Source organism: Prosopis cineraria, unplaced genomic scaffold, assembly GCF_029017545.1.
Source record: "Prosopis cineraria cultivar Desert tree isolate PC_DT_omini unplaced genomic scaffold, ASM2901754v1 PC7, whole genome shotgun sequence".
In the NCBI taxonomy this organism is placed as follows: domain Eukaryota; kingdom Viridiplantae; phylum Streptophyta; class Magnoliopsida; order Fabales; family Fabaceae; genus Prosopis; species Prosopis cineraria.
The window spans coordinates 5,475,467-5,494,344 of NW_026555338.1; the positions used below are offsets into that span (position 1 = coordinate 5,475,467).

General features: G+C 36.5%; 1 protein-coding gene across 1 annotated transcript in view; it reads left to right on the forward strand.

The window, feature by feature from the left end:
- Positions 1 to 18,878, forward strand: part of LOC129316434 (uncharacterized) — a 69,412-nt gene that overhangs the window by 25,046 nt on the left and 25,488 nt on the right. Inside the window, exon 2 of the mRNA XM_054960864.1 lies at positions 11,527 to 11,822. Within this exon, the coding sequence (XP_054816839.1) occupies positions 11,527 to 11,822 (296 nt within the window). The remainder of the gene's footprint in view (positions 1 to 11,526; positions 11,823 to 18,878) is intronic.

The following is an 18,878-nucleotide window of genomic DNA, read 5'->3' on the forward strand; positions in this document are numbered from 1 at the left end:
CCATATAAAGCTTCATACAGAGCCATTTGAATACTTGCATGAAAACTGTTGTTATAGGGAAACTCCGCGAGTGGTAAGTGTTTATCCCAACTTTCACTAAACTTAATAGCACACGCTTTCAACATATCCTTAAGAGTTTAAATTATCATCTCAATTTGACCATCAGTCTGAGGGTGATAGGCTGTACTAAACTTCAACTTAGTACCTATAGCCTGGTGTAAAGCTCTCTAGAAGTTCGGTGTGAACCTCGAATCATGATCTGACACAATCTCTTTCAGTACCCCATGCAACTGTACTATCTCTTGAACATAAACCTCAAAAAATCTCTCTAGGGTATAGTCTGCTCTAATGGCTAGAAAATGAGCTAACTTAGTTAGTCTATCCACGATCACCCATATAGCATCATGACTTGCCTGAGTACATGGCAATCCCATTATGAAGTCTATAAACACATTGTCCCATTTTCACATTGGGATTTCTAAAGGTTGTAATAACCGAAGTGGCTTCTGGTCTTCTATCTTGACTTTCTAACATGTCAAAAACCTAGAAATGAACTCAGTCACATCTTGCTTCATTCCGTGCTACCAACACTACTTCTTCATATCTTAGTACATCTTAGTGGCACCAAGGTGAATTGTTAGCTTACTCCTATGAGGTTTTGATAAAATGATCTCTCTAATCTCCTTATCATCAGGAACACACATACGGTCATGATACAACACGAAACCATCATCACTAAATTTCTAACAAGTACTCATCTTCTAACTGTGCTTTTCTCAGCTCTTTCCAAAACTTACTTGTAATTACCATGACATTCATGTTACATGATGCAAAATCATGAACATTTTTATGCTCATTAAAGAAATCCTCTAGCATCTTATGCTCTTGCATAATCAAGAATGCTACGTGTAGTGTCTTTCAACTTAACGCATCAGCTACTATATTAGCCTTGCCAGGATAGTACTTCAACTCAAAATTGTAAAAACTCCATCCATCTCCATTGTCTCTTATTCAACTCTTTATGATCAACTAAATACTTGAGACTTTTGTGGTCACTGTATACCTCAAACTGCGCACCATATAGTAATGTCTCCATATTTTAAGTGCAAATACCACTGCCGCAAGCTCAAGATCATAGGTAGGATAGTTCTCCTTATGTGGTCTTAACTATCTCAAAGCATATGCCACAACTCTATCATCTTGCATTAGAACATATCTAAGACCCTTAAGTGAAGCGTCCACATACACCACAAATGGCCATTTCAAATCAGGGACAATTAACACAGGTGCAGTCGTCAATCTCTGCTTCAGCTCTTAGAAAGCCTCTTCACACTTGTCGGTCCATATTAAAGGCTGATCTTTCTTAGTCAATTTGGTTAAAGTAAATGCAATTTAGGGAAATCCCTGCATAAATCTTCTATAGTATCCTGCTAGACCCAAGAAACTTTAGGTCTCTATCATAGAACTGGGTCTTTCTTATTGTAATATCACATCTACCTTATGAGGATCAACTGCAATATACCATTTGTTGACACTACATGACCTAAAAACTTCATCTCATGCAACTAGAATTCGAATTTCCTCAACTTTGCATAAAGCTTCTTCTCTTTCAGAATTTGCAACACAATCCGCAGGTGCTTAGCATGTTCTTCCTCATCAACCAAATATATCATAATATCATCTATAACGACTACTACAAACTTGTCTAAGTAGGGCCTAAAGATTCAGTTCATGTAATCCATAAAGATTGCAGGTACACTCATCAGTCTGAAGGGCATAACAAGAAACTCATGATGCTCGTATCTCATTCAAAAGGCAGTTTTTAGCACATCATCCATTTTCACTCTCAACTGATGATAGCTAAATCTCAAGTCAATCTTAGAGAATACCTCTGCTCTAGCCAACCGATCTAATAAGTCATTGATTTAGGGTAACGGCTACTTAATTGTCACCTTGTTCAACTACCGATAGTCTATACACAATCTCATGCTGCCATCTTTCTTCCTAATGAATAGAACAGGCGAACCCTAAGGTGAAACACTAGGTCTAATCAACCCCTTCTCTAATAACTCCTCTAGCTGCTTCTTAAGCTCATTCAATTCTGTTGTAGCCATCTGATACGAAGCCTTAGAGATTGGCTCAGTACTAGGTACCAAATCAATTGAGAACTCTATTCTTGTTTAATGCTCTATCATACACCTTAGGAAACTCATTAACAACTCTATTCTTGTCTAATACTCCATCATATACTCCATGTATTGAACAAAACACCATAAAGGCTTGACATCCCTCTTTCACTGATTTCTCCACTTGTATTGCTAATAGGAACTTAGGAGTCTCTGAAGTAGTAACAGGTACAGGCGGTGCAATCTCATCATTCGCTATGGTCGCCGTGTATAATAGTAATGAAACTGTCTTTCTATTACATTCTAATGTTGCTCCATTAGCAGACAACTAATCGTACCAATTATCATGTCAATTCCCGGTATGGGCAAACAAATCAAGTCAACACTTGTGACTATTTCACCAAATTTCAACTCTACTTTCAAGTAAGCCTGAATGGTTCTCACTGAAGGACCAGCCAGTGTAGATACATTCATCATGAAAGGCATTTCAACAACATGCAAACTCAGTCTTTTTGCATACTCATCGAAAACAAATGAGTGAGTGGCACTAAAATCAAACAAAGCAGAAATTTGTTGATTGCTTAAAGAAATCATACCTCGGATAAGTTTTGGGGAAGCTTCAGCCTCTTTTCTTGTCATAGGAAACACACAACTGGGAATGGTAGACCTCTGATCAGTGTAAGGAGCATTCTCTAAGCAATACCAAGCAATGTGCCCAACCTTATGACACTTGAATCATGTCCAACACCCCCCCGTATGATGTCTCCCACACTTGTTGCACTATGGGGCTCCAATCAATCTAGTTACCGTAGGAGCAAAATCTTGTCTCAAAGCTTAACTCCACCCACCCATACTTCTGGGGCCATTACTCCTCATCTGAGAACCTTTAAAATATGAACCCTTATGGAAACTTTTCTTCTTACTACCACTACTGCCCAATCCAGACGATCCAAAGCTATATCCAACTCTCTTGCCAACATGTCTAGTAGGACTCATATATGTAGAGAAACAACCCTTACCATCTCTCCTTTAGTTGTCCTGAGCCTCACGACCACGTCTGGCCACTGCTCTCAACTTACTGCACATGTCACTGTATGAGACAATGTTGAAGGGTGCCAATTGCTATCTATAATCAGGCCGCATCTTCTCAAGTAATTGCTCGGCCTTCTAATACTCATCATCATAATTCCTCAAGTATGTCGAGTATTTGGATAACTTGTTGAACTTAGCTATAAATTCTTCTTCATTCATGTTTCCTTCTTGTAATGGGTGGAACTCAGCCTCTTTCTCAGCTCTAAAGGAGGCAAGAAAATAGTAGGAAAAGAACCTCCTCTTGAACTCACTCCATGTTAACTGAGACCTAGCCGCCGGTCTTACACTCTCCACCACTGCTTGGCAGCATCCTCAAATAGGAATGTAGCAAGTAATACCCATTGCTCAGACGTGCAAATCATAATGGAAAAGATCATCTCCAACCGATCTATCCACTTCTTAGTCGCTCTATTCTCCATGGAACCCTCAAATGATGGAGGGTTCAACCTTATAAACTTCTTTAAGGCTAAATCAATAAAACTCTCTTGCTCTCTTCCTTTAGGCCTTACTGGTTCAGGCCTTCTCGGTCTACTCTCTTCATAGTAATCCTCCTCTTGCTGGTCAAGTACTCCCCTCTCTAGTCTTACTCCACCATAACTGCCCACTCTTTCTACAGTCTTACTTGACTCTTTCGATATTTTCTTCAAAATCTTATTATGCTCATCTATTTTCTATTCAATTCTTTCCATCACGCTTCTCAGTTTTAGTAATATATTCTCATTGCCCGTTATAGTTCTCAGTTGCTCTCTAGCTTGACCGAAGCCTTGTCCCATCTCAACATGTTCACTAAGGACAATATTTTCCTCCTGCACCAAGACTTCCTACCCTTGTCTTGATACATTTGCTGAAATATTGCTAGTCGTATTTCTTATTTTCATAGTTCTCCTTTCTTAAGGATGAAAGTTATCCCACAAAAGGAAAATAATTAACACTAGCTCAAAGGGGAAAATAACATGTGTATACTATTAATTACCAACTTTCTATATGTAAATGCATCACTCATAAGCAAATTTACACCTAATTCATAAATCCATAGTCCAATTCTTAGAACCAAAGAAATTGATACCAAACTATAACCTCCTTGAGACTAAACCGTAGAGTCTCCCTTATTAAACCACATTTGACTCCAAATCATGGCAACATAAGATTTAACCCTCAAGGATTACCAAATTGTAAAGTTTTATACAGAATTTCTCAAAATTCTTTCAAAGGAATCCCAATTTCAGCAATTCAAATCTCAAACATTATTTAATGAGTCCGTATCAGAGTTTTGAAAGTAAAGTGGAAGCTTGAAAATCAATTAAGATCTAAAATAATGAGTTTTAAAACTCAAAAATAAATTTTATGTAGAATATGTCACATGCACCATGACTTGTCTTCTCTATACCATGCATCATGGCGTATTACACGAATTTTGACAGCATCAGTGCTATCATTTAACAGCACAGAGAGTGAACTTCTAATGTGTCCCAAATCTCCATCTGACGTCCGATTGAGGTGATTTTGGTGTCTACACAGAGCTTTCTCCTAGCTTTAGGTAATGGTACTAGTTTCATAAACTTATTTTTTATAAAAAGTTGGACACCAAAACCCATTATGACTAATTTTTTCACAAAATTTCACAAATGGGTGTCCCAACTCAACCACTCGTGCCAATAGCTTACACCAACCATCCAACTATACTCAATAGACTCTAACGAACCTGTGCAATGCACCACACACAATTAAAAACACTTATATAATAAAATTAGCACTCAACCTCGATTTTCACAAGACATTTTAGGGGAGGAAATGTTGCACAAAATCAACAATTTCATTTTAAATTTTTCAAGATACAAATGTTTCTACTTGCACAAGTATTTTGGCCCTATCCACAGGTCCACAATCAAAACTCACTAACCCATAGCACAAAATACACTAGTTATACATAAAATCATGCAAGTAGTACATGAATCATGTCAAGTAATCCTAGTTTGCAATTACAATAAGAAATACACATGAAAGTAACAAAAGAGAGGGATATAGAGGATTACTCTACAATCTTAGGCCTCTGTATGTTTTCCCTGACTCAAATTCGATGAGCTAGGTCCTGAAAATAGTAAGAATTGAGGGGTAAGTACAACCACTCAGTAATCAAGTTTCACTTAACCCATACAGTTAGATATTAATTGTAAATAGATGCAATTAGGAAAATAAACACAAATAACACATAACACTCGGCCACGATTCACAAAACTAACAACTATGTGATCGGGCTTGCCACAAAATACTTCATCATGTTATTTTGCAAAACATAACACAGGGTTGCAAAAATAACAACCATGTGCCCTCAATATATGTTGAACCATAAAACTAACAACTATATGGCCAGACTTATATGCATGATCATATGCAAACTTTATATCCTCTTGTTACCTCCAACACAAAACTGATAGCTATCATGTGGCTATGTCCTTCACGGACTCATCCTTTCATTTGTGAGGAGCTATCGGACCAGGGTTAACTCACTCACTTATGTAATCCGGTTTCCCCTAATACTAACAATCATGGGGTGTCATACCCCTAATCTAGCCTCATCATGAACCAGTGAAGACTAGTTAGGTTCGAGTCCCTCATAGAACAAGTGAAAAAGTCCTGAATCAACCTCGGGATAAGGCCTACCTCTCGATTCCAATGGTCGGTGCAAAGGCTAGTTCCTGATTTCAACGGTCACTACCAATACCATGTGGATTTAAATCAATCTACTCCTCTCCCTAGGCGAACTCCCGCTAATGATCATGCTATGCACATTTATCATATATCATGCATTTCAATAATAAATTTATGGTAAACAATCCCACATACTCATTTTAAATCACTCCACACATTCAACATATTATATATCACAAATCTCCACTTTTGTAACAACATACCACAAGTAAAATTTTAAATCAAAAGTAAGTGGCACAATCAACATTTTCTTTCCTAAAATCATTTCACAAGTCAAACTTTGCCAGCATGCATCATACATTTAAATCGTTAATCATATTTTACAAATACAATTAATATTCAACCATAAAAGTTAAGTTTACCCTCACTATACCAACTTCCTAAAGTTTCAACAAGCTCGAATGGTGCCAAAAACAAATCTCACTACATGTATATCACAAGAATATTATCATTGTCTAGCTCTTAAAGCTTTATTAGCATATAACTTTGCACACTCTATTTTTCTCAACTCATAATCACTACCCATTAATACCCAATGGGCTCATTAAATTCCATTTATGCACATTACCACTATTAATACCTCAAACCATCATTAATGTACATAAACCTCTCCCAACTACCATATTTATGCAAATTCTTGGATATTAAATACTCCCATGGACGATCCACTTCCAAAATCATCAATGTGGTGTTCCAATACCTTAAGCAACTCCCATTGCACTCATTTTAACCAATGGAATCAGATTCATACTCCTATGAACTGAAAATCTATATTCCAAGTCAAACTGTACCATAAATCATCATAAATGAGGGAGAGAAAGGAAGAAGAAGGCACCATAAACTTACTTTAGATGTTAGGGAGCTTTAAGCCTTAATGTGATCCCACAATGTGCCTAGCTAAGCAAAAGAAGAGCTCTTTAGTTTCTCCTTCCTCTTTTCCATTTTTCTCATGTAGAAACAAATCAGATATATTTGATTGTTAGCCATATGTCATGGTGCACACTGCCCTCCACCGTGGCACATAACACAAAGTAGCCCATTATTCAAATTTGTCTCTGTCTGCCACAGTGGACTGACTACGCGTCGTAGCATGTGGCACAGAGAACAATTCTTCACTTTTTTCTTCCCTTTTCCTTGCTCGGGTGGCCCACCATGAATCCAAAACCACTTCTAAAGTTGAAATCACCACAAATACACCAAGTTAAGCCCCTCTGGCCACATACCTCATCAAATCACTAATCACCCTCATTAGGTTAATAAACTAGGATTAAATTTTCTCGGATGTTACATGAAACAAACTCCCAATCACTAGATAATTGATGCCCTAATAGAGAAACCTCCTTCTCACCCTTCAGATGCATTTTCCCTTACTTCCTCTTCTAATTTCATGAGCTGGAAATGTCAACTTTAAGTAAATTTTGTGCCATGCGTATTGCTCATTATACTTGAATTTAAGTGAATTCTTTCACATGCCATGGCATATTCTTATGTTTTACCCAGATTATGTTGTTCTAAATAAGTTTTCCTTTAGCATTTTTTGCACCTAATTTGTGTGCTTCTGCTATGTAATATTTTATAGCATGAGTATTTTCAAGAATTGTTTTTCAAATGCTTTATGTTGGGATCCCAACCCTTTAAAGAAAATGATGTTAAATTTTTTGGTAGATTGTGTGGAAGATTGAATAGTAATGTCAATGAGGGCATTACATTTCTTGGGGCTTAAGGAAGAGGAAATTTAAGGATCTTGATGTGAATAGTAGGCAAGCAGTGCAAGAAGATGAAAGTGTGAATAAAGGCAAGTTTGAGAATGAGCAAGCTGTAGAAGAAAAAGGAGAGGCTCAAGTTATGGATGTTGAGCATACTGTGAAAAAGGCAAGTGGCTTTAATACAGTTACAACCTTTGCTAAGACATATGGTGATTTTGATAATGCTAAGCCATCTACTGAGTCTAAGTTAGAAGTTAGTACTCCTTCAATTAGGCCATCTAGGGTTCTAATTAAGGAATTATTCATGAAGCTCATGCAGAAGGATCTTATTGTCTTTTCGCCACTGTTGCCTCTGACTACACTATTAGAATTTAGGGAAATTGTTAAGCTATAACCTCAGTCCTCTCCTTAACCTTCATATAAAGAAATTGAAGACAAATTTAAAGCTGAAGGTCTACTTATTCCTATTACTTTGCCCTCTGATTTTTCAATCTAGTTGAGTTAGTTCATATGCTCATTGATAATGACAAAAAGGGGAGAAGAAATGAGAAGAGCAAAAAAAAAGAGAAAGTAAGAAAGGCTGAGTCTGAACAGAGTGTTGAGATTATAAAAGACTCAAGGAAACTCAAGCATAAAGGGGAGCCAGTAATAAGGAAGAAAAGAACTGCAGCTCCTAGAGTAAGGAGATATAGGCTAAAGGTTGCGAAGGAAGACACCAGTGGGGGAGCCTGGCCTAATGGCTCCCCAAGCTCCCTTTAAGCTTTATATAGGGTCCACTAAACCTAAAAAAGTCATCTACTTATTATAAATCCTAAAAAAACCCTTAATTAATTAGTTATCCCCTATTAATTAATTTAGTTAATCCTATTTTACATTTTGGGATGTTACAACAACTATCCAATACATGCTTGTCTTAGAACTAATCCAAACGTGTCTGAGTTCACAATAGAAGTAAGGTGCTTTTGACTCTTGATACATGCCTGCATTAGTGAGACCATATGCTTGAACTAGCTAAAAGTGAACCAAGCCTTTTTGCCTAGATCTAATACATGTATGTCTCTACCTTATACACCCTTGAATGAGATTCTAATAATGAATTTTATACATTTTGTAGAAAAAGAGCTTTTTCTATTTTCCTTCACTTCTACACATCTCCAATGGCTCTAAACTACTTTTTGAGTTCTCTTAAGATGTAAATAGGACATCATTTAAATGAGTGGGTTATAATTATCCTAAGCTATAGATAGGGCCTCATTTAAGTGAGTAGGTAACAATTTGTTGAGCATTAAGTGTGTTGCATTGAATTATTACCAACTACATTCAAACTTATGTGAAAAAGCTTTCACTTGGTTTATAAGCTTTAAATTGTATTCTATCTACTCTTTTAATGAGTTTCTTATTTGAAAATCCTTTTCATTTATATTGAAATTTTAGATAGAGATTTTTCTAAGTGTGATTTAACTTACAAGTGTTGTAAGTCTCTGATTTGTGAAATCAAAATTGGTGTAGTCTTGTGATCTATATTATGGTAATAAGTACCCTTTGAAGCTTGTATTTATAGTAAAAAATCTCAAATGAGATTTTGAAGACTGGAAGTAGGCTAAGTGATTAGGCTAAACCAAGATAAATTCTTTTGTGCAAAGCTTTCTCCATCCTTAATCTCATCTATTTTATAAAGCTCTTTGAATTAATTTGTTTTGTGATAATTTTTATATGATTATAAGTATTTTTGTTGTCTTTGAGTTTATTAGGTTGAATTGTTGCCTCTTATAAGAAAAAGGGAATAGACTATTTAGATTAGTCTTCCAGTCTTGTGGACTAAGTTTGATATAGCTTGACCATAGGTTCTTTAGGGATAAGACTAGATTATAGGTTGCCTAACCCAGGGTAATTTTGGTTAACATCCCAACCTAGGTTGGGACGGCTTAAACCTATGTTGGGATGTTAAAAGTCCAATAGGTGTTTGTTGGGATAAAAAGAAAAATGAACTAGTGTTAGAGGATAATGGGCGTTTTCAACAAAGTTGTTAGATGGAGCTTTCTACTGGGTGTTAGGGAGGACGTTGAAAACATTTAAATTTTTTTTATCATTCTCTCTTTTCAATCTTCAAGAATGCTCAACTTTGCTCTACTTTTGGCCTTCACAAGTCTTCATGAGATAGCTCTTCACCTCCTTCTCGTCACTACAGATTTGATCGAAAATTGTGCTTGTTACTATCGTAGCCGTTAGATATTCCGTTGACTGTGTGTTGCTTGCATATGGTGTTTGGGTTTGCTTATTATCGTTCCTTGTTTCTTCTTGCATTTGTTTACCTATCGTCTTCTTGCAGGGGCTTTCATGGTGATCACCAACTAGATTTGCATGTCCCTACCTTCGGTGGTCGTTGTTTGCATGGATTTATACTTGAAGTTGAAGGTTTTGATGTAAAAGTGATGGGCTACAAGAAGAATCGAAATTCCTGAAAGCAAGGAAATTGCATGATGATCAAAGGAGCATACATTTTTCTCTAAAGTCAAAAATAGCTAAGCTTTGTGATATCCTTCATGTCCCAAAATGATGCCTATTTCTTTTGATTTTGTCCCTTCCCATGTTGTTTTCTTACTAGCAGAAGTGCAATCTATTTGCTAGATTATTTTTGTGCTGATAAAATGTGCTTTTTTTGGGATCACAATATGATAATCATTTTTGGTTGTTTGTTAGTGTTGATCAGTTTGCTAGAAAAATGTTACTTAAAGGCTACTTTTTTTTTGGCCATTTGACTTGAGACTGTTTCAACACCATATAAGTGGCAACAACTAGGTAGTTCAACAATATTTGGTTACAAGACCCCAAGAGAATTTAATTTTCTTTGCTGTTATGGAGTTTTAACCTTCTTATTATTAATTTAACATTGCAAACTTTATAGTTAAGAACTTGTGATTTTAGCTGAGAGATGGGTGAAGTTAATCTTTGTCATTTAAATTTCTGATTCTAATGGTTTGGGTTTCTTTGTTATAATGGCAATTAATGAGTTATGAGGAAATATTGACTCTAGAATATTAGAAGAAGACATGTTTATTTGAAAAGCCCATTTCAAAGTTAATAATCTCTTTTAAAAATCTTAATTTTAAAAAAGATAAAATTAAATGATCATGCTATGTTTGTTATTAATTGTAATTGTAATCTTAAATTTAATTTTTTTTTAAAAAAATTCATGTCTATTTTAGCTTTTGAACTAAATTATTAAAAAAATTTAGTTCATTCAATTATTTTTTATTTTAATATAAATTATGTTATATTTATTGTCTTTTTTTTTAACTTTAATTTGCTAAATCTTAATCTTAATTACAAATTTTTTAATCCAAATATACGGGTAGTCTTTTTGACCAAATTTACGTTAAGTTGAAGCCCAATCTTCCTTGAAATATAAATCCTAAGTTTGGTTTTGGCCATCACAAGAGAGGATCTGGGCCATCCAGATTAAAATATGAATGGCCCAAATTTTTTCAATTTTAATTTTAATTTTAATTTTATAAAATTTAAATTTATAATTTTTTGATAAATATATTAATTATTAATATGGACAATGCTGATTCAATTTCAGATTTTAAGTGATTCAATTTAATATTATAATTTTTTTAAACTGACTATTTAAATGTATTCTTGACAAGATAGATTTAATATTAATTTTTTAATAATTTTTTATTTTAATAAATATAAAATAAAAATAAAAACAAAAACTTTCTTGTGATGAGCACGTCGGTGCTCAGCATGCCGGTTCCCGCAAATCCTATTGTAGATGATGATATTAATATGGATAATTTTATTAATTAAAATCAAAATTAAATGGGTGAACGAATAAACGGACGCAAATGACCTCTCATCCTCATGGCTCCCGTCCGCCTGAGAACAAGCTCTGGTGTCCACGACGTCGTTTTGCTCTCACCCTCTCACGAATTCTTCTTGCAAAACTGGAGCCGTCTCAACAATTCCGACCATTTCCCTTCCAGCTTCATCTGTGAAGTTTTCGAAAATTTCCATAAGAGGATTTAGCAATAAGAATTGCGTTTCTCTGAGACACGGCAGATTCCAGGCAAAATCGTCAAGTGCAGAAGTAGAAACTAGCGAGCTAACGACCTCAATTTCTGGGAACAACGGCCCATCAACAAGTTTTCTATCCCTTCTTCGTCCCTTACTCAAGCTTTTATCTGTATGCACCGCTATACTTCTTGTCTCTTTCTTTCTTAACCCACCTTGTCTTTGATTTTCTGTTTATTTGTTTCCAATTAAATATAATCTTTCATCCTTGCTCAAAATATAATACACAAACTTCCATTAGCCTTCAATTTTTGACTATGTTTTGCAATTTAAATTTATTCGTAAAGTTGCAATGTATGTATATTGAATTAGTTCCTCAAGAAGAAAAGTAATTGGATTATGTGGTCCAACCGACCGTGTGGTGAGTTAGATATGTAAACATGGACTAGAGCACTAGGGGGAACGTGGGATTGAATTGTTTATTTACTTATTTTTTTACCCTCTTTGATTAGACACTACTGCTTTGGAAACTTTTTCCCCTCTGCAAATTGAGTTGAAAAGGAATCACGTTTCTGAAATTACATTGCAGTACTTTAATGTGATAGACAGTATTTGTCTACCGACATTTGAACCTGTGCCCAAGTGTTTTTCCCAGTCAATCAATGAAATACAAAGGCAAAAGCTAGCTGGCTAACATTTATCTTTGTGCAAACCGGATTGATGTTTATCAGTTATTGTGTTAGAAATATATAACTACTTGGCTAGTGAACATAACAGCACACAACAACAACAACAACAACAACAACAAGCCTTTATCCCACTAGGTGGGGTCGGCTACATGGATTGCAAGACGCCATTGTGCTCTATCATTTATTAAGCTTTTAGAAATATTATTAATTAAGAGATCACGTTCAACAACTTCCAAGAGTGTTCTCTTAGGCCTTCCTCTACCTCTCTTAATCGGACTCAAAGTTATATGTTCCACTCTTCTCACTGGTGCCTCCCTTGGTCTTCTTTGTACATGCCCAAACCATCTCAACCGATTTTCTACCATTTTTTCCTCAATAGGTGCCACCCTCACTTTTTCACGTATGTGCTCATTTCGAATTTATCTTTACGTGTATGTCCGCACATCCATCGTAACATTCTCATCTCTGCTACTCCAACTTTATGCTCTTGCTGTCCCGTTAGAGCCCAACATTCACTACTATATAACATTGCCGGTCTGATAGCAGTACGATAAAACTTTCCTTTAAGTTTATTAGGCACCTTACGGTCACAAATAACTCCTTTAGCTTTTCTCCAATTAAACCACCCAGCTTGAATTCTATGTGAAATATCTCCACTGATTTCGCCATCATTTTGGATAATGGCTCCCAAATATCTAAACTTTTCCACTTGAGGTATAATTTGATCTCCCAATTTCACTTCCAAATTATTTTCGAATAGTCCTTTATCAAATTTACAATATAAATATTCCGTCTTACTTCTACTCAGACGAAAACCTTTCGACTCCAATGTCCTCCTCCATAACTCAAGTTTGCAATTAACCTCTTCTCTTGTCTCTGCTATAAGAACTATATCATCCGCGAAGAGCATACATTTCGGGATTTCCTCTTGAATATGTTCCGTCAAAACATTTAAAATCAAGTTGAACAAATAAGGACTCAGAGATGATCCCTGATGTAGCCCAATCTTTATAGGAAAATCCTTTGTTTGACCACTAGGCGTTCTTATACTAGTTTTTACCCCCTCATACATATCTTGTATGGCTTTAATATAAGCAATCCGTACTCCCTTTTTTTCCAACGCTTTCCAAAGCACTTCTCTTGGTATACGGTCATAAGCTTTTTCCAAATCAATAAAAATCATGTGTAGATCTTTATTTTTACAACGATACTTTTCCATTAATCCCCTTAGTAGATAAATCGCCTCTGTAGTTGATCTACCTGGCATAAAACCAAATTGATTCTCAGAAATACTTGTCTCCAATCTCAACCTGTGCTCAATTACTTTCTCCCACAATTTCATTGTGTGGCTCATGAGTTTAATCCCTCTATAGTTAGTACAATTCTGAATATCTCCTTTATTTTTATAAATAGGAATTAATGTACTTCTCCTCCACTCATCAGGCATTTTCTTGGACCGTAAAATCACATTAAATAACTTAGTTAACCATCTCACCCCTTCTTCACCTAAACATTTCCACGCTTCGATAGATATACAATCAGGTCCGTTAGCTCTACCATTTGCCATTTTCTTAAGAGCTTCCTTTACCTCCTTATCACGTATTTTTCGATAGAATGACAAATTTTGTTCTCCTTCACCAGTTACTAAATCCTCCAAGTTACTAGATGAATCCTCTCCATCATTGAAAAGTTTAGAAAAATAAGTCTCCCATCTATTTTTAATTTCATCATCTGTAACTAAAATTCTTCCCTCTTCATCCTTAATACACCTTACCTGTTCTAGATCTCTTGATTTTCTTTCCCTACTCTTGGCAATCTTATAAATATTTTGCTCTCCTTCCTTCGTCTCAAGGTTCTTATAAAATTCTTCAAAAGCTTTAGAACGAGCTTCACCCACAGCTCTCTTAGTTTCCTTCTTAGCCATACGGTACCTCTCCCAATTTTCCTCATTGTTACACAAATGTATGGCTTTAAAACAGTTCTTCTTATACTTGATTTTGTCCTGTACACTATTATTCCACCACCAAGACTCCTTATCTCTCGGACCAGGACCTTTCGATTCTCCCAAAACTACTTTTGCAACCTCCCGTATCTTTTTAGCCATATCCTCCCATATGATGTTAGCACTTCCCTGAGAATCCCAAATTCCTTTATCCAAAAGATTTCGCTTGAAAATATCTTGCTTCTCACCTTTTAATTGCCACCACCTAATCCTTGGTGTTACTACTTGTCGACGTTTTTGGATTTTACTCATAATACACACATCAAGGACTAGGACCCTATGTTGTGTCGTTACAGCATCTCAGGGATCACCTTACAATTTTTACAAAGTTTTCTATCTGTGTTCCTAACCAAAAGAAAATCAATCTGCGACCTTGAGGCTCCACTTTTGTAGGTGATGAGATGCTCATCTCTCTTCTTGAAACAAGTGTTGGCAATCTTAAAATCATACGCCAATGAGAAATCAAGAAGAGTTTGCCCTTCATTGTTTAGCTCTCCAAAACCAAAACCACCATGCACCCTCGCATACTGACCAGCTTCCCTCCCGACATGCCCATTAAAGTCTCCTCCAATAAAAATCTTTTCACTCTGTGGTATGTGTCGAATCAACCCCTCCAGATCCTCCCAAAATAATTCCTTAAGACTGGCTTCTATCCCGACTTGCGGCGCATAAGCGCTAACAATATTAACAGTCTCACGTCCAATTATCATTTTTAAAGAAATAATTCTGTCTCCAATTCTGCTAACTTCTACAACGTTCTTCTTCCACTCCTTATCTATAATGATGCCTACTCCATTGCGTGCACTTACTTTTCCTGTATACCAAAGTTTTGAAACCTTGAATATCTTGCTTCTTCTCCACGCCATTTTGTTTCTTGCAAGCACAACAACAACAACAAGCCTTTATCCCACTAGGTGGGGTCGGCTACATGGATTGCAAGACGCCATTGTGCTCTATCATTTATTAAGCTTTTAGAAATATTATTAATTAAGAGATCACGTTCAACAACTTCCAAGAGTGTTCTCTTAGGCCTTCCTCTACCTCTCTTAATCGGACTCAAAGTTATATGTTCCACTCTTCTCACTGGTGCCTCCCTTGGTCTTCTTTGTACATGCCCAAACCATCTCAACCGATTTTCTACCATTTTTTCCTCAATAGGTGCCACCCTCACTTTTTCACGTATGTGCTCATTTCGAATTTTATCTTTACGTGTATGTCCGCACATCCATCGTAACATTCTCATCTCTGCTACTCCAACTTTATGCTCTTGCTGTCCCGTTAGAGCCCAGCATTCACTACTATATAACATTGCCGGTCTGATAGCAGTACGATAAAACTTTCCTTTAAGTTTATTAGGCACCTTACGGTCACAAATAACTCCTTTAGCTTTTCTCCAATTAAACCACCCAGCTTGAATTCTATGTGAAATATCTCCACTGATTTCGCCATCATTTTGGATAATGGCTCCCAAATATCTAAACTTTTCCACTTGAGGTATAATTTGATCTCCCAATTTCACTTCCAAATTATTTTCGAATAGTCCTTTATCAAATTTACAATATAAATATTCCGTCTTACTTCTACTCAGACGAAAACCTTTCGACTCCAATGTCCTCCTCCATAACTCAAGTTTGCAATTAACCTCTTCTCTTGTCTCTGCTATAAGAACTATATCATCCGCGAAGAGCATACATTTCGGGATTTCCTCTTGAATATGTTCCGTCAAAACATTTAAAATCAAGTTGAACAAATAAGGACTCAGAGATGATCCCTGATGTAGCCCAATCTTTATAGGAAAATCCTTTGTTTGACCACTAGGCGTTCTTATACTAGTTTTTACCCCCTCATACATATCTTGTATGGCTTTAATATAAGCAATCCGTACTCCCTTTTTTTCCAACGCTTTCCAAAGCACTTCTCTTGGTATACGGTCATAAGCTTTTTCCAAATCAATAAAAACCATGTGTAGATCTTTATCTTTACAACGATACTTTTCCATTAATCCCCTTAGTAGATAAATCGCCTCTGTAGTTGATCTACCTGGCATAAAACCAAATTGATTCTCAGAAATACTTGTCTCCAATCTCAACCTGTGCTCAATTACTTTCTCCCACAATTTCATTGTGTGGCTCATGAGTTTAATCCCTCTATAGTTAGTACAATTCTGAATATCTCCTTTATTTTTATAAATAGGAATTAATGTACTTCTCCTCCACTCATCAGGCATTTTCTTGGACCGTAAAATCACATTAAATAACTTAGTTAACCATCTCACCCCTTCTTCACCTAAACATTTCCACGCTTCGATAGATATACAATCAGGTCCGTTAGCTCTACCATTTGCCATTTTCTTAAGAGCTTCCTTTACCTCCTTATCACGTATTTTTCGATAGAATGACAAATTTTGTTCTCCTTCACCAGTTACTAAATCCTCCAAGTTACTAGATGAATCCTCTCCATCATTGAAAAGTTTAGAAAAATAAGTCTCCCATCTATTTTTAATTTCATCATCTGTAACTAAAATTCTTCCCTCTTCATCCTTAATACACCTTACCTGTTCTAGATCTCTTGATTTTCTTTCCCTACTCTTGGCAATCTTATAAATATTTTGCTCTCCTTCCTTCGTCTCAAGGTTCTTATAAAATTCTTCAAAAGCTTTAGAACGAGCTTCACCCACAGCTCTCTTAGTTTCCTTCTTAGCCATACGGTACCTCTCCCAATTTTCCTCATTGTTACACAAATGTATGGCTTTAAAACAGTTCTTCTTATACTTGATTTTGTCCTGTACACTATTATTCCACCACCAAGACTCCTTATCTCTCGGACCAGAACCTTTCGATTCTCCCAAAACTACTTTTGCAACCTCCCGTATCTTTTTAGCCATATCCTCCCATATGATGTTAGCACTTCCCTGAGAATCCCAAATTCCTTTATCCAAAAGATTTCGCTTGAAAATATCTTGCTTCTCACCTTTTAATTGCCACCACCTAATCCTTGGTGTTACTACTTGTCGACGTTTTTGGATTTTACTCATAATACACACATCAAGGACTAGGACCCTATGTTGTGTCGTTACAGCATCTCCAGGGATCACCTTACAATTTTTACAAAGTTTTCTATCTGTGTTCCTAACCAAAAGAAAATCAATCTGCGACCTTGAGGCTCCACTTTTGTAGGTGATGAGATGCTCATCTCTCTTCTTGAAACAAGTGTTGGCAATCTTAAAATCATACGCCAATGAGAAATCAAGAAGAGTTTGCCCTTCATTGTTTAGCTCTCCAAAACCAAAACCACCATGCACCCTCGCATACTGACCAGCTTCCCTCCCGACATGCCCATTAAAGTCTCCTCCAATAAAAATCTTTTCACTCTGTGGTATGTGTCGAATCAACCCCTCCAGATCCTCCCAAAATAATTCCTTAAGACTGGCTTCTGTCCCGACTTGCGGCGCATAAGCGCTAACAATATTAACAGTCTCACGTCCAATTATCATTTTTAAAGAAATAATTCTGTCTCCAATTCTGCTAACTTCTACAACGTTCTTCTTCCACTCCTTATCTATAATGATGCCTACTCCATTGCGTGCACTTACTTTTCCTGTATACCAAAGTTTGAAACCTTGAATATCCTTAGCTTCTTCTCCACGCCATTTTGTTTCTTGCAAGCAAAGGATATTGATTTTCCTTTGAATCATAACCCCTACAACCTCTACAGATTTACAATTTAATGTCCCAACATTCCAAGTACCAAATCTAATTTTGCTCTTATGGACTAACTTCTTTAGCCGCGTGCGTCCAAAATGACGCGGTAGCCCTTGCTCATTTAACACTACATCCGGGCGCCGATGCAGCGGCTCTAACTCACTTATCACTGTACTCGAGCCATGCAGCGCGTTACTTACGGGCAACGACCTAGCATTAACATTATAACGTCTATTGTCCATGTTCATGATAGATTCAACAAATTTTTACATTGGCTGTTGATGGCCTAACACAACCCTCCTCCTTTACCCGGGCTTGGGACCGGCTATAAACATAGGCGGAGTTTGTTTCTTGCAAGCAAAGGATATTGATTTTCCTTTGAATCATAACCCCTACAACCTCTACAGATTTACAATTTAATGTCCCAACATTCCAAGTACCAAATCTAATTTTGCTCTTATGGACTAACTTCTTTAGCCGCGTGCGTCCAAAATGACGCGGTAGCCCTTGCTCATTTAACACTACATCCGGGCGCCGATGCAGCGGCTCTAACTCACTTATCACTGTACTCGAGCCATGCAGCGCGTTACTTACGGGCAACGACCTAGCATTAACATTATAACGTCTATTGTCCATGTTCATGATAGATTCAACAAATTTTTTACATTGGCTGTTGATGGCCTAACACAACCCTCCTAGAAATTATCCTAGAAATTTGGATGTGGTCTTATGTAGTTTTCCTACACCTCTTGATTGCCGAATTAATTATCACCATAGAATGCAGTTCACATGCCTACATGCTGTGGCTCTAAACTGATGTTTTCACTAAAAACTGC